The 15211-nt window shown below is 49.5% G+C and overlaps 2 protein-coding genes across 2 annotated transcripts in view; one reads left to right on the top strand and one right to left on the bottom strand.

Moving 5' to 3' along the window:
• Positions 1 to 5337, top strand: part of LOC135901444 (isocitrate dehydrogenase [NADP] cytoplasmic-like) — a 32423-nt gene extending 27086 nt beyond the window's left edge. Inside the window, exons 2-3 of the mRNA XM_065431253.2 lie at positions 2353 to 2900; positions 4277 to 5337. Of these exons, the coding sequence (XP_065287325.2) occupies positions 2353 to 2900; positions 4277 to 5032 (1304 nt within the window). The 3' untranslated portion in view covers positions 5033 to 5337. The remainder of the gene's footprint in view (positions 1 to 2352; positions 2901 to 4276) is intronic.
• Positions 5338 to 10080: 4743 nt separating this feature from the next.
• LOC139054553 (uncharacterized) lies at positions 10081 to 11649 on the bottom strand. The gene has a single exon (XM_070531669.1). It carries the CDS (start codon positions 11647 to 11649, stop codon positions 10081 to 10083), a length of 1569 nt encoding a protein of 522 aa, XP_070387770.1.
• Positions 11650 to 15211: the final 3562 nt, after the last annotated feature.

The raw sequence follows: 15211 nt of genomic DNA, 5'->3' as shown, positions 1-15211 counted from the left end.
CTTCTCACAGTCAGCCGTAGCTCATCCTGTGATGTGTTAGTGTGCGCAACATTTTAATGTAACATATTCAGATGTCTTTTGTGTATTCACATGCAAGCAGCTCCAAGTGTTCATGTGTTCAAAGTTGGTTGTTACAAGGGTATGCTTAAGCCCTGCCTTTTGAGTCGCTTTGCCTTCTAGTCATAAACTTAAGTCGAAAGTGAAGAGCACAGTGATCGTTTTGATTGATTCATATGTATAGGTTTTTTCAGATGTATTTACACTGCTAGAGTGCTGTAGGTACTAGCCTATGTCTCCAGGTTCGATGTAGTGGTGCCTTATGTACTGTAATAATGTTTCACGTGCACGCATCTTTAGTGTAAATAAAGGTACTTCAAGTTGATCAGTCTCTCCTTTGATTTTGTTTACGAGCAGGCACCGAGGCATGCAAGTGTGAACAGCGAAGCAATTTCAATATATGAATGAAAATACACTAGCCCAACGAAACGTCAATCATATTTCAATGGGGACTTCTGAAATCTCAATGGCATCTCAACTGTGCCACAACATGCTTTTCAATTCTGTGGCAATAATAACTCAACAACAAGTCAACAGAACTACCACAACGTTAGTTCAACGCAGAATCAATGGTAACTCAACAACCATTCAACTAAACAAACACAACGGGCCGTCTAGGCACAATGGACTTTCAATGGTAACTTAACACTTATTCAACATTGAGGTACTCAATGGTGTTTCAATTCGATTTCAGTGGCCAATATTCAAGAGCGCTCAACACTCAACCCAACAATTCTCCAACATACTCTCAATAATTCCTCAATAAAAAAACTCAACATTGACCAACAATATTTCAATGCCTTCTCAATAATTTTTTTTGTACGGGTGCGCCTCTGCTGGTTCCCCTTTCACCGAAGAGGAAATGATGAAAATCGTTAGGGCCCAGGACCAGACCTCTCAAGTGTTGGCAGTCCAGAGGGTTCGCGAGAGGGCCGTCAGGTTTCCCTTGATGGTCCCCGAGTGGGCCTAGCCAGGTGACGTCGAGTTTGCTCGCGTCTATTGTGGACCAAATAAAGTTGTTTCGCTCACTCACTCACTCATCTCGGAATAGTTTGTTCCTGGCGACAGAATGTTGCTATGTTGAGCAAATGCAACAACGTGTATATGGTTTTCTGTTTTCTGAGAAGTGAATGGCTCCGAAACGCCTTTTATGTCCTATCAATGAAGACGATCGCGAGTGTAACTCCGTTTCGATTCAGTATGTGTGCAAGATGTTTTCTTTTCCTTTCTTTTTTCAAAAGATGTGGTGCATCCGCACGCTGCCGTGTCGCGTTGTCATGGGCGTACCCTTACGTCTGTGTTTCTATGTTTTAATTTTTGACGATAACGCAAAAACACTGCATTGTTTCCTGGCGGCATGGGAATCTGCATGACGTACTGCTCGAAGTGTGGGAACCACCTGTGCTGCACGAGCAAGAACAGTTGCTTCTTTTTGTTCCACTCTAAAACATGAGTGCACCAATGATTGTCACGTGCAAATAAACATCTGAGTATGAATCGCACTAAATCTATCTTTCACCTTCAACTTCTTCTTCATCTGCATGTTGTTTCAAATGCACGACGTACCCTATTTCTGCAAATTCGAACCACAGAAATCCGCTAAAGTTAGTTTCCATGGGAGTACAGGTACTGTTTGCTTCCCTGCAACTCCATGATTAATATTATAAGGAAACAAAAAGTTGTGCAGTAAAGGGATAGAACATGCATTGTATGTGTAATCATATGCTCACCTGCTATTGTCTCGACATGGGACTGGTAGCATTGAAAATAAATAAATAAATAAGTTGTAGTGATTCAGTCAACAAACTTACAATGGGCCGATGTACATGTCAAGTGGTTACCGCGAATGTATGCTACCGTGTTAAATGTATGTTAAATGTTATGTCAACTTTAAATTGTCAACTTTAAAAATTGCATCCTTCCTATCGAAAAGCCTAAATTTACCCGCCATGTCACGTGTAAAAATTAGTATCAGGTCCACTCGGACATTTCATATTTATTTTTATCCTTTTTTTTCTCCCACTCTTTTCTGGAATCTTTTAATCCCATTCCCCATCCCTATACAGTGTAGCATGCCAGCGGTTATATACGCGCCGGCAAAATTCTCTGTTATTCTAATAAAGAGCCCTCTCTCTCTCTCTACCATGTTAAATGTTATGTTAAACGTAAAAACTTCTTTTTCTTTTTCTCTCTCTTTCTGCCGCGTGAGTCACGGTCAGCTCGTGGTGGCGAGCACGATCTTCCGCGAGACGAACGGGCTCGTTTTTGCAGCAGGCTGCCGATTTCTCTGCCCAGCGAGCATCGATACCGCCCCGCCGCTATACGACCGGCTGTCCCTCGCGCCCATGGAGAAGCTCAAGTGCGGGCCCGTGGTCGAGATGCGGGGCGACGACATGGCGCGCGTCGTCTGGGACCTGGTCCGCGAGAAGCTCATCGTGCCGTACGTGGACGCCGACCTGAGGGTGTTCGACCTGTCGATCGAGCATCGCAACCAGACCAACGACACGGTCACCCTGGAGGCCACCGAGGCGCTGAAGACGCACAACGTGGGCGTCAAGTGCGCCACCATCACGGCCGAGAAGGACGTCCTCGAGAAGTACCACCTGAAGCGCATGTGGATGTCGCCCAACGCCGCCATCCGCAACGCCCTCGGCGGCGCCGTCTTCCGGGAGCCCATCGTGTGCCGCAACATCCCGCCGCTCGTGAAGCAGTGGCGCAAGCCCATCATCATCGCGCGCCACGCGTTCGGCGACCAGTACAACTGCAAGGACTTCGTGGTCCCCGGACCCGGCACGCTCCAGGTCAACTACTCGCCCACCATCGGAGCCCCCTACCACCTTGACGTAAGCGCCGGCAGATTTCATACGTAGCAGATGTACGGGCACCTAAAGCGCTCCTCGCCGGGTTTGGGTATTTGCAAACAAACAAGCGCTGCCAGTGCGTAGATCGCGCACCGGCTACTGTGCCTGTGAACCCAGTGCACAGTGCCACATCTGTATGAAAACACCAGAAAGCCCGTGTGCGCACACTTGCCCTTGAGGGTGCCCCAATTCCTGCCAGATTATTAAACGCATAATCGCATTACTTCAGTGGCACTGCGTTCCACGTCGCGGATTATGCCACATGGCCTGGGTAACCGATTCAATGAAGAACGCTAAAAACCGTCCCTGGAAGAACGCAGCGCAGCAAGAAGAAAAAGACGTAAGCGATTACTTAAATGTGACGCGGTTCCTCGGCCCCAGTATGGGACAAGGCAGGGAGGGGGAAAATGCAATTAAGGGGTTTTGCCTGCCAAAACCTGATGGTGAGGCACGTCGAAGTCTGGACCACCTCGACTTCTGTAACGTGCACCTAAATCTAAGCACACGGGTGTTTTCGCATTTCGCCCCCACCGAAATGCGGCCACCGTGGCCAGGATTCGATCCCGCGACCTCGTGCTCAGCAGCCCAGCACGATAGCCACTACGCAACCACGGCGGGCAATGGCAGCGAAAAAATGTCGCTTGCGGGCGCTAGACGAGGAAAAAGCTGAAAGCGTAGTTTGGCTGTGAAGCTCGGCCCCTGGCAGCATGACGACGCGCGCCGTTTTATTTTATCCCATCTCCTCTAACGATGAACCAATTTGAAAAAATTCTTGCGGTAGAACACTACCTGGACGGCACTTAACCACTTCCAGTGTATAACTGCAGTTTCCGATGGGACCTGGTGAGGCGCCCTTGCAGGTCAAATAAGCTTCGTGTCCATGTCGAAAATCGAAAAGGCGTCTTCGGAAGAGCATATCCGAGGCTTCACTGATCAGTGGGTTATCTGTGTTCACAAACAATTATTATGTATATTGCGACTTTTTGGATTTATTGACGCAGTCGGACCAAAGATGCTGCCCGAATATACTCCGTCAAAAGACTTCGAAAAGTGTAGACTGCAAAAATGGGCAGCATTTGAACAGTTCTAACAAACTGAAATATATATACGGTAATTTTCTAAAATACAGTGCTCTCATTATATTATTGACAGTTTATGTTAATGCCATTGTTGACACGTATAAAGGAACATCGTATATTCATCGCAGCTTGCAATAATAAAAAAGATGTTTTTGCTACATTCTCGATGTCCCTGTATCGCGCGAAGATTCATGTGCGTGTTGGATGCCCCAATTTTGTCGCTCCACTCTTACAAAGTAAGTTGCATTTCTAACTGATTCTTCGTTCTATTCGCAACAGATTTACGACTTCGACGACACGCTGGGAGTGGCGGCCGCCATGTGCAACACGGACCGCTCCATCACCGAGTTCGCGTACTGCTGCTTCCAGTTCGCGCTGCAGCGCGGCTACCCGCTGTTCCTGAGCACCAAGGAGACCATCATGAAGAAGTACGACGGCCGCTTCAAGGGCATATTCGAGCTGCTCTACCAGAAGAAGTACAAGAGCCGCTACATGGAGAAGGGCATCTTCTTCCAGCACCGGCTCATGGACGACATGGTGGCGCGCTCGCTGCGCATGGAGGGCGGCTTCGTGTGGGCCTGCAAGAACTACGACGGCGACATCCAGTCGGACTTCGTCGCGCAGGGCTTCGGCTCGCTGGGGCTCATGACGAGCGTGCTCATCTGCCCCGACAACAAGACGACGATGACCGAGGCGGCGCACGGCACCGTCACCAAGCACTACCGGCGCCACACCGCGGGGCTGGAGACCTCCACCAACGCGCTGTCCTCGGTGTACACCTGGACCAAGGGGCTCGCGCACCGGGGAAAGCTCGACGGCGACGCCAAGCTCATCGCGTTCGCCAGGTGTCTGGAGCGGGTGTGCCTCGACACGGTCGAGTCGGGCTTCATGACCAAGGACCTGGCGTCGTGCGTCAAGGGGTTCGGCAAGGTCGACCGGAGGGACTACCTCAACACCTTCGAATTCGTGGACAAGCTGGCGCAGCAGCTGGACGTTAGGTTCAAGGAGCTGTTCACGGAAGAACCACGGCTATAGGCTGCGTTTCACTCAGGGAGTCGATAGGACATTAAATTCATCTAATGACGCGAAGGCGCTGTTACCGTGTTTCGTTCTTACCAGAGAGATAGCTGGGACTAAAGGCTGTAATTGCACCTTAATGCAATGCCTGGCTCGGTCAATCCTGCATGAAGGTATAGGCAGTTGCAAGTCGCAAACACATGATACGTAGGGTGTCCCCCCGACAGTTTTTTGAATTTGGTACACACTATCATGCTACTCATTTTCTACTCGCTCGAATTTACAGCATTACTGCAATAAAGTTCCAGATTTATATCACTTAAGTGTGACCAAGCCTAGCACTTGGGCTCGTGCTTCTCAGATGCTTGATGAGATAGCAGAGCGTAACATGTAGATTTCGTATTCCGCTAACACGCTGTGGAAACTAATATCGCGAGGCCACTGTGCAGGTATTGGCCAACGACTGGGTAGCATGAGCAAAGCGTATATAAAGCGCAGCTGTTCTTTACCTCTTCCGCCAACTTTGCGGATGCTGGCGGTCGGCTGTTGTCTTGTACGATTGACCGGCACCATGTATAATGAAAAGTCGAGGCGGCCCAGTATGGTAGATAATACACGTAAGTGCGGACGTGAACTCCAACATAAACACACAGTTGTCGTCGGTTCATCACCTTTATTGCAGCGAAACTATATGGCTAGGATCCCGGGATTCTTTCGCATCCGTCGACAGAAAACTATCATCAATGTCTGACCAAGCACTAAGCACTAAGCACTCGTACCCCAGTAACAAAAAGCAAAAAAAATGCAATGGCTCATAACCACTGCCGTATAGGCAGATGCTACAAGCATTCAGGAAAGTGAAGCGAGCAATGCTTACATTCTTTGGAATCACACGCTCAGCAAACAGAACATTTCGTCGAAAACTGTCAACATCAATGGCTCATACCCCCTGTCAGGATTGGGGGCTCAATCACATCACTCGTAATCAGTTGTCAAGATTGGCGTCGGGCATGAATTAGAAGGTAGCTGGCCCATGTCGTCGTCGAACTTATCCACGCTGAGGACGTTGATGATGGGAAGGAATGCTTCTCATCGAAAACGAGGAATAAGGGTTTATTTACAGTATTTACATGCAGTTCATCAGTCTAGCATGACTTCGAGAGAAAGTACGTCAGTCTAACACGACTGCTTGAGAGAGTGGCTCAGTCCAACATGACTGCTTAAGAAAAGTGTGTAGAGCATCCACACAACAGCGGCTTATAAACACTCGGTTTCCCTTTGATTCCAAAGGGACGGAAACGTTCGTCCAGTCATTGCAAACACGCCGCCTCTCCCCGGGACGGCTTAAACACACACACACACACACACACACACACACACACACACACACACACACACACACACACACACACACACACACACACACACACACACACACACACACACACACACACACACACGCACGCACGCACACACACACACACACACACACACAGGTGCACGGTCCGGAGCCGACGTCAGAGGGGCTTCGTAGAACTCGGAGCTGACCCGGGTAGCGAGCCCGAGTAGCCATTGTCCTTCGTTTTGGTCGGCGCGTGGGAAGGGGTCCCCGACTACGTTCCCGCGGCAACTACCCCGCTCGCGGCCGACCCGGTTGGTGGTGTCGTGTTGCGGCACAAAGCCTGCTTCGTCGAACTCATTCAGTCCTATTCACGACGTGGCCGTTTAGTGGCGACGAGGTGACGCCGTGGCTAGAGGTTTGCGGCGGCGCTCCAGGAAAAGATGGCGCTCGTTGGCGCAACTGGCAGGCAAAACTTGCACGTCATCGGGCCGTTCGTAACAGCGCCTCCATGGCCCGGAAAATCTCGGCTGTCCAGCGCTGTCAACCGCTGGGCAGGATGAGAACGACTGGTGGCCAGGGGTTGATGCCTTGGCTCGCAGCGACCACTTGTGTAATGATGTCACCACCCAAAAACATCCAACAAGGACAGGCAACTGCAAAACGAACCCCACAACACGGCTCTGCGCCGAGATGACGTACCTTGGCTCTCACCTTAGACCCGCTAGGCTTAAAAATAAACCTAAGTAATGAAACAAAAAATGCTGCATTTCGCAATGCCAATTTTTGAAGCAATTTCGTGCGGACAAAGTCAGCAATCATGGAGAGAATCCTTCTAAATGAGAGGAGATTTCTTGACTTAACAAAATTAACAATAATAACCCTAAAATTCAGGCGGGACCCTCAGACGCAGAATTCAAATTAGCCTGCTCAAACCATCCGCATTGCTATGCAACTTTCCTTTCTTATATCTAACGGAGAAGTTGTACTATTGGTGAGTGATGCGCCATCGGAGCAAGCGGCCATTTTTGTGTGACGTTTGATTGAGCCACGTCAGAGGACAGTGGTCGGTCTCGAAGGTGAACGTCGCTCCGTACAAGTAGCCCAAACTAAACAAGCGCATTCCTTCTCTGAAACGCTGTAGGTTTCCTCTCTTACATTTGGTTTACGGCTGGCATAGAGGATAGGATGCTCCTCGTTATCGTCGCAGACCTGACTAAGTACCACACCCATACTTCTGTCGCTTGCGTCGCATTGAAATATGAATTCCTTTGTGTAGTCTGGCGCGCGAAGCACAGGACGAGAAACCAATAGCGTTTTCAAACTTACGCTTCTTGGTGCTCCCTTTCGTAGGGCGTCTGTTAATGGACTTGCCATTTGCGAGTAATTCGGAATGTACCGTTGATAGTAGCCCACAAGTCCAAAAAACGAATGAAGGTCTGTTTTCTTGCGCGGCTGAGAAAATTCTCCAATCTTAGCTATTTTCATCTCGGCCGGCCGTCTCATGCCCTGGCCAACAACATGGCCCAGATAAGTAACCTGCGAACAACCAAACCTACACTTTTCCGCTTTCATCGTTAAGCTGGCTTCCCTCAACCGTGAGAACACCTGTTTGAGGTGCGATACGTGTTGCTGCCTGCTGTCCGAAAAAATTGCTACATCAAGATAGGGCTAAGCGAACTCCTGCAAGTCTTCTAGGAGAATATCTATTAACTTAGAGAAGCTAAACGGCGCGTTCTTCAACCCAAAGTTGAGTGCGAGAGGGCAAAAGTGCCTACAGGTGAGATGAATGCGGCATAGCGGCTGGCACTTTCTGAAAGGGGAACTTGCCAGTACACCCGCACAAGATGTATAGTTGAAATGTATTTAGCAGCGACAACTCTTTCAATTCGTTCCCCAATGTTGGGTATCGGGTACAGCTGATCCCTAGTGATGGCATTTAACTTCCCGTAGTCAACACACGGACGAGGGTCCTTGTTAGGGGTTTCTATACTAGTATTAGCGGTGACGTGTAGTCACTCTCAGCGGGCTCAATAACTCCCAACTCTAGCATACGCTCTATCTCTCCCTCCATAATGTCTCTCTGTCTTGGAGACACCCTGTAAGGCTTTGATCTTACTGGTTCGGATGTCAGCTTTATTTCATGCGTTATTAGTTCGGTTCTACCCGGCCGATCGCTGAATCTGTCGAGATATTCCCCTAACACCCCTTTTAGCTCATATAGCTGCTCGAGTCTTAGAGCGTGCGAGCTTACCGAATGTTTTACTACTTCTTCTAGGCCGATTTCAGAGTTGGAGGTCGCCCTATACTCCTTAAACTTTGTACTAGTGCCATCCTGCTCTTCGATGGTATAGTTAACGACTCCGCTCCGCTCTACATACGGCTTCATCAAATTGTAGTGACCTATCCTCACCTCTTTCCTGCGACCGGGCATTTTCAGAGCATAGTTAGTATCTGAAAGTTTGTGCAACACTTTAACGGGCCCGTCCTAATGAACTTCAAGCTTGTTCTTTCTTGAAGGTTTGAGGATCATGACCTGGTCTCCGGCGTTAAACGTACGAAGCCTCGCATTCTTGTCGTAATAGAATTTTGCGTTCTCTTGAGCTACTCCCATGTTCTTTTCGACTAGTTCTTGGGTTGCGCTTAGCCGTTCCAGCAAATTTAGCACGTATTCAACCACTGTTGGACTCTCCTCTTTCTTCCCACATCTCTCTTAACATTCTCAGAGGAGAACGGAGTGTCCTCCCATACACTAGTTCTGCTGGCGAGAACCCTGTCGCTTCATGTGGAACCGTTCGCAAAGAAAACAAAGTTGCCGGCAGACAGTTCTCCCAGTCCTCCTTGTGCTCGTAACAGAGCGCATGCAAAACTCGCTTAAGCACCGAATGCCACCTCTCTACACTGTTTGACTGAGGGCGATAGACAGAACTGTGTATTTTTTACCCCGCACTTTTGCAAGAATGTGGAAGTCAGTGTGGTCGTGAATACTGACCCTTGATCTGCATGAATTTCGGCTGGAAACCCAACTCGTGCAAACACTGTCAAAAGCGCGTCTGCTACTTCGGTGGAGCTGAGCTCTCAGAGGGATTGCTTCTGGAAACTTTGTAGCCGGACACAGCATGGTAAACAAGTACCTGTAGCCCGATTTTGTTTTTGGAAGAGGCCCTACAGTGTCTATTACAAATCGTCTGAAAGGCTCTGTTATTAAGGGCACTACCTTCAGTGGAGCTTTCCATGTCTCTCCTGGTTTACCAGAACGCTGGCAGGCGTCGCATGATCTTACAAAGTTTTCTACGTTTTTGAAACAGCCAGGCCAGTAGTATTTCATACGCAATCTTTCCTTTGATTTATTTATGCCTAGGTGGCCGGACCACCCAATTCCTTGACAGAGACTCATAAGGTCCTCCCTATACTTAGTAGGTACGACTAACTGATCTAAAATCCTACCCTTTCGATCTCTGTAGTGCCGATGCAACAATACTCCTCTCTCATGTATCGTCACGTTGCGCCTAGCAATGCCTTCTTTAGCTGTGTCATGTAATTTAGCTAAGCTCTCATCATTCTTTTGCTCGGCTGCCAATGACCCGTTATCCACACGTAAGAGCTGACCAAAGTTCTTTCAGGCCTGTGATAATAACGACCCTGTCTCGCTTGTGAGTGCGTCAGCTTGCTCTCATTGAGCTGGCCAGCTGGCAGGCTCTCCTCAACTGTTTTTTGTCCCTCGGGCCTAGCTCGGATTCGGGTATTGAAGTTCTCCCCTTTTCTGCTTCCGCTGGAGCAGCTGGTGCATTTTCTGCCGAAATCGACGCGACTTTACGAGCTTGGCCTCAATCCTCATGCCCTCTCCCAGTTTAAGCCCTTTGTCACGCAGTAACTGATTTGAACGATTCGAAAAGATGTAAGGGTACTGCAGTGACAAAAATTTGGAAACTGCAGCCTCAGTCTCTAGCTCCCCGAATGGTCCACTGATATTGACTTTAGCCCTGGGCAGACACACGCTGTGTTCGTCTACAAACTGTTTGATCCATGCTACTTCTGGGGTGAAATCATCTACCGTCACGTAAGACGGATGGACAATGTCCATCATGGCGGCAGTGTCCCTAAGCACTCGGCATGGTTTGCCATTAACTTGCAGGTCTTGAAGATATGGACTTAAAAGTTCTATATTCTCGTCTTTTTCCTCCACGTAGGAGAAAACTACGCTAGGCTTCCTGCAGTTCACAGCTATATGTCCCAGTTTGTGGCATTTATAACAGCGAATTGGTTTAAAAGATTCGAATTTTCTTTTCTGTTCTTTTTGTGCGGTTTCTCCGTTAAGTTTCTCCTCGCTCTTTTCTGCGGGCTTTTCCTCCACGTCTACAGGCTCCGATCGTCTAGTCTGCGAACCCTTTTTGAACGGAAAGGGTTTCCTCGGTCCACTTCGACCATCCCAGTTTCCGTCCTTGGCGTTCAAATTTCTACGCGTTGCGTACTCTTCGGCTAATTCAGCCGCCCTTTCCACAGTGTTTACATTCCCTCTGTCTTGCACCCACAGTTTCACAGCTTGTGGGATGCTTTTGTAAAACTGCTCAAGACACAGGCATTCTATGATCATGTCTCTGCTGTCGTACGCTTCCACGCTTTTCAGCCACTCGACTGGGTTGGCCTTTAAGCCGTATGCAAACTCCGGATACCCCTCGCTATCTTTCTTGCCTGTGCTCCTAAAGCTTTGCCGAAAAGCTTCGGCTGAAAGGCGGTATTTCTTCAGAAGACTGGCCTTGACCTTCGCATAATCATATGCCGCACTGAGTCTGGCACTGAGTCTGGCGTTTACCTCTGCAGCCTCACAGGGCAACATAGACAGCAACCGCTGTGGCCATGTACGCGGACCGAAGTTCATTTTCTCGCAAGTCCTTTCAAAATTGCATAGGAACAAGCCCATGTCGGTCCCGACCTCAAATGGCTTTAATACCCTGTCCATGCGGTACGATTCTGCCTCGCTTGATCGTCCCAGAGCCCCTTCACTTCCTTGCGACAACTCCAAACGTTTGCTTTCAAGTTCCAGTTGCATTTTTCTTAACTCGCGATCTTTATCGCGTTCCTCTCTCTCTCGTTTTTCTCTGTCCCGTTCTTCTCTTTCTCTTTCCCGTATCTCTCTCGTTTTTAGAAGTTCCAATCCCATTTCAATTTCTTCTTCACTAGCCTGATCGGAAATTAGCTCCAATAATTCCGATTTTAGCATTTCCTTGCGTACATCTAGGCCCAGTTCCTCACCAACATTCAACAATTCGTCTCTCAGCAGTCTCCTTAACCTCATGATTGATGCTTTACTGCCTTGGACCTGCTTGCTAAATCTACCTAAGAAAACACAACCTAGCTAACACTCAACAATCTAGCTTCCCTACTGTTGTAATCAGAACAACAAAAAAATGAAGCCTAGAGAGTCAAAGCAAGAACCAAGCAAGAACCACAGACAGAGCACCCCGTCGCAAAGTCCATACCACCGCTGCCACCAGTTGTTAGGATTGGGGGCTCAATCCCATCTCTCGTGATCCGTTGTCAAGATTGGAGTCCGGCATGAATTAGAAGGTAGCTGGCCCATGCCGTCGTCGAACTTATCCACGCTGAGGAGGTTGATGAAGGGAAGGACTGCTTCTCATCGAGAACGAGGAATAAGGGTTTATTTACAGTATTTACATGCAGTTCATCAGTCTAACATGACTTCGAGAGAAAGTACGTCAGTCTAACACGACTGCTTGAGAGAGTGTCTCAGTCCAACATGACTGCTTAAGAAAAGTGTGTCGAGCATCCGCACAACAGCGGCTTATAAACACTTGGTTCCCCTTTGATTCCAAGGGGATGGAAACGTTCGTCCAGTCATTGTAAACACACCGCCTCTCCCCGGGACGGCTTACACACACACACGCACAAACACACACACTCACACATGTGCACGGTCCGGAGCCGACGTCAGAGGGGCTTCGTAGAACTCGGAGCTGACCCGGGTAGCGAGCCCGAGTAGCCATTGTCCTGCGTTTTAATTGGTCGGCGCGTGGGAAGGGGTCCCCGACTACGTTCCCGCGGCAACTCCCCCGCTCGCGGCCGACCCGGTTGGCGGTGTCGTGTTGCGGCACAAAGCCTGCTTCGTGGAACTCATTCAGTCCCAATCACGACGAGGCCGTTTAGTTACAATGGCGACATGGTGACGCCGTGGCTAGAGGTTTGCGGCGGCGCTCCAGGAAAAGATGACGCCCGTTGACGCAAGTGGCAGGCAAAACTTGCACGTCCTCGGGCCGTTCGTAACATCGGTTACGTCGCCGTTTTTTCTGGCTGGGCGTTGCCCGTTCCGTACGACGTTACGTCGCCGCTTGTGAACATTGCCAACGACACAAGAAGCCTTCCCAGACCCCCGCTTGTTACCTGCAGCCGCTCGACATCCCTGCCGAGCCCTTCCACCGTGTTGGCTTAGACCTTCTCGGCCCATTTCTGGAATCTACATCAGGAAACAAGTGGGTTGCCGTCGCGGCGGACTACGCGACCCGCTACGCCGGAACCCGCGCTCTTCCGACCAGTTGCGCAATTGATGTTGCGGACTTCCTCCTGCATGATATCATTTTGATTCATGGTGATCCGCGTCAATTGCTAACAGACCGTGGCCGTACGTTCTTTGCCAAAGTCATTGACGACATCATGCGTGCCTGCTCAATACAGCATAAATTTACCACCTCCTACCACCCTCAAACGAACGGCCTCATTGAGCGTTTGAACCGCATCCTTACAGACATGCTATCTAAATACGTTTCAGACGACCACCATGACTGGGAGCAGGCTCTACCTTATATTACATTTGCGTATAACTCTGCTCGACTCGAAACTGCTGGCTTTTCGCCTTTTTACCTCTTGTATGGCCGTGAACCGACGCTACCACTGGACACTGTGCTTCCGTCCACCACAGCTTCAACTAGCGCTTATGCCCGGGATGCTATCGCCCATGCTGACCATGCTTGCCAACTTGCGCGCACTCATCTACAAGTCTCTCAAGGCAAACAAAAGCAACGCTACGACCTCCGTCACCGTGATGTCCATATTGTGCAGGGCACACTCGTATTGCCTTGGTCACCATTGCGTAAAGTAGGCCTTTGTGAAAAACTGCTTTCCTGCTACACAGGCCCATATCGCGTGCTTCGCGAAGTAACCGATGTCACCTACGAAATCGCTCTAGCCACGCCCACTGCGTCCTCCGCTGTGACAACCAGCGACATTGTCCACGTCACCCGACTCAAACCCTACAACTCTCCACGCGCCTTGGATAATTAACAGCACCATGACGGCGCTTTTGCCTCCGGGGGGTAGTATTACGATATCATGGAGCGATGCTCAAGGGACGAGCCGCCGCGAGAACGATGACGAAGTGGGTCTGTGCCCTTGGCGCGGGCGAGTGTCGGCTGGGTGGTCTGGCTCCAGTGTAAATACCCTGTATATAGCCTCTTTCATCTGTGTTTTTCCACACGTAACAATATAATCGCGAACAGAGCTTTAGTAACCGAGAAATTAAGGTAAATGCATGACACGATTTGAGACCCCCCAGCGACATACCGGTACTAGCCCGATGATGAAGGCACTCCACATCATAATTTATGTCACTAGTACTCAACTACTCACAATAAAAAGATAATTTCATTAGGTTATACGACGAAAAAAAATGTTACTTGTCGATTCTAGGAAAAAAATAACATTTTGACGTTACCCTTCAGTAGGGTCGAAAGGTTTCGTTCTCGCTCGACTCTGCGCGCTCGACTGTGCGCCGCGCGCGCTTTGGAATTTCAGTTGTTTCGTTATCGCGTCGTGCTACGATGCAGTGGTTCTGATGGCTCGCGAAACTTGCATTTGGAACAAGCAGCGAGAATGCCATGTCCATGTGATGTCGTGGGATGCGCGAACGGTCCGTGGAGTGGCCAAGGGCAGTTGCAGCGGCGAATCCATCGTTACTCATCACTGTGTGCCAACGAGTGAACCTCTCCTTTCGAAGTGGTTAAGTGCCGCACCTCTGCCACAGCGCGTTGGCAAAGAGCCGAAAAATTGCATAGTGTGCTCGCTGCACTTTCGTCCAGAGGATTACGAGTTCAACGCCGACTTACCGAAGTCGTGTGGAGTGCCTTTCAAAGCAAGGCTTTCCCGTAGCGCTGTTCCGTCGGTCTTGCCTGCATTCTTTGAAGCGCATGAACAACTGCAGGTCGAAGACGGGCCGGTGAGTGCGGTATTTGTTTTTCACGAAGGAAAAGCTACTGATGTGCGAATATGTACAGCCATGACATACAGTTGCCGTCGTAGTAGTACGCAACGACGCCGGCATTGCGAGCCCTCAGCAGCAGTTCACGTGCATCAGAGCTTAAATCGCTGAAGTCAAGCCCAGCATCGCGAGCCAATGTGTCGTTCCAACGAGCGTCAAAGTTGGCGTCATACAATAAAGAACCAGCTTATCGTCGCGCGCTTTCCCTTCCGCTAGCCACCACAGTTCCGCTTTCGCGCTGCTGTCAGCTCTGTCTTGGCTCTGTTTCTGGCCGCGCGTTCGCGTTTTGGGCAAAAAAGCCGTAGCGCCGTCTGCCGACGTCGTTTTACTCACCGACGGCACAACGTCACTATGAGACCATGACGTTACCACTCCTGGTGGGCGATTCGAACTGTCCTAGAGGTACGCGGACGCTTCAGAACGCATTTTTCTCTTAAAATAAGTCTGTTCTTCGCATTGTTGGATGTCGAGGACAATTCCAATTGCTGTCCCCCAGATATAGGACCTTACCGTTGGGTGCGGGAGTTGGCCAAAGTTGAGGAGGTCTTTGAGTTGAAAACTGTAGGTTTATTTACATTATTTACAGTGA

Source organism: Dermacentor albipictus, chromosome 1, assembly GCF_038994185.2.
Source record: "Dermacentor albipictus isolate Rhodes 1998 colony chromosome 1, USDA_Dalb.pri_finalv2, whole genome shotgun sequence".
In the NCBI taxonomy this organism is placed as follows: Eukaryota; Metazoa; Arthropoda; class Arachnida; order Ixodida; family Ixodidae; genus Dermacentor; species Dermacentor albipictus.
This window is presented reverse-complemented; position numbering and strand designations above follow the sequence as displayed.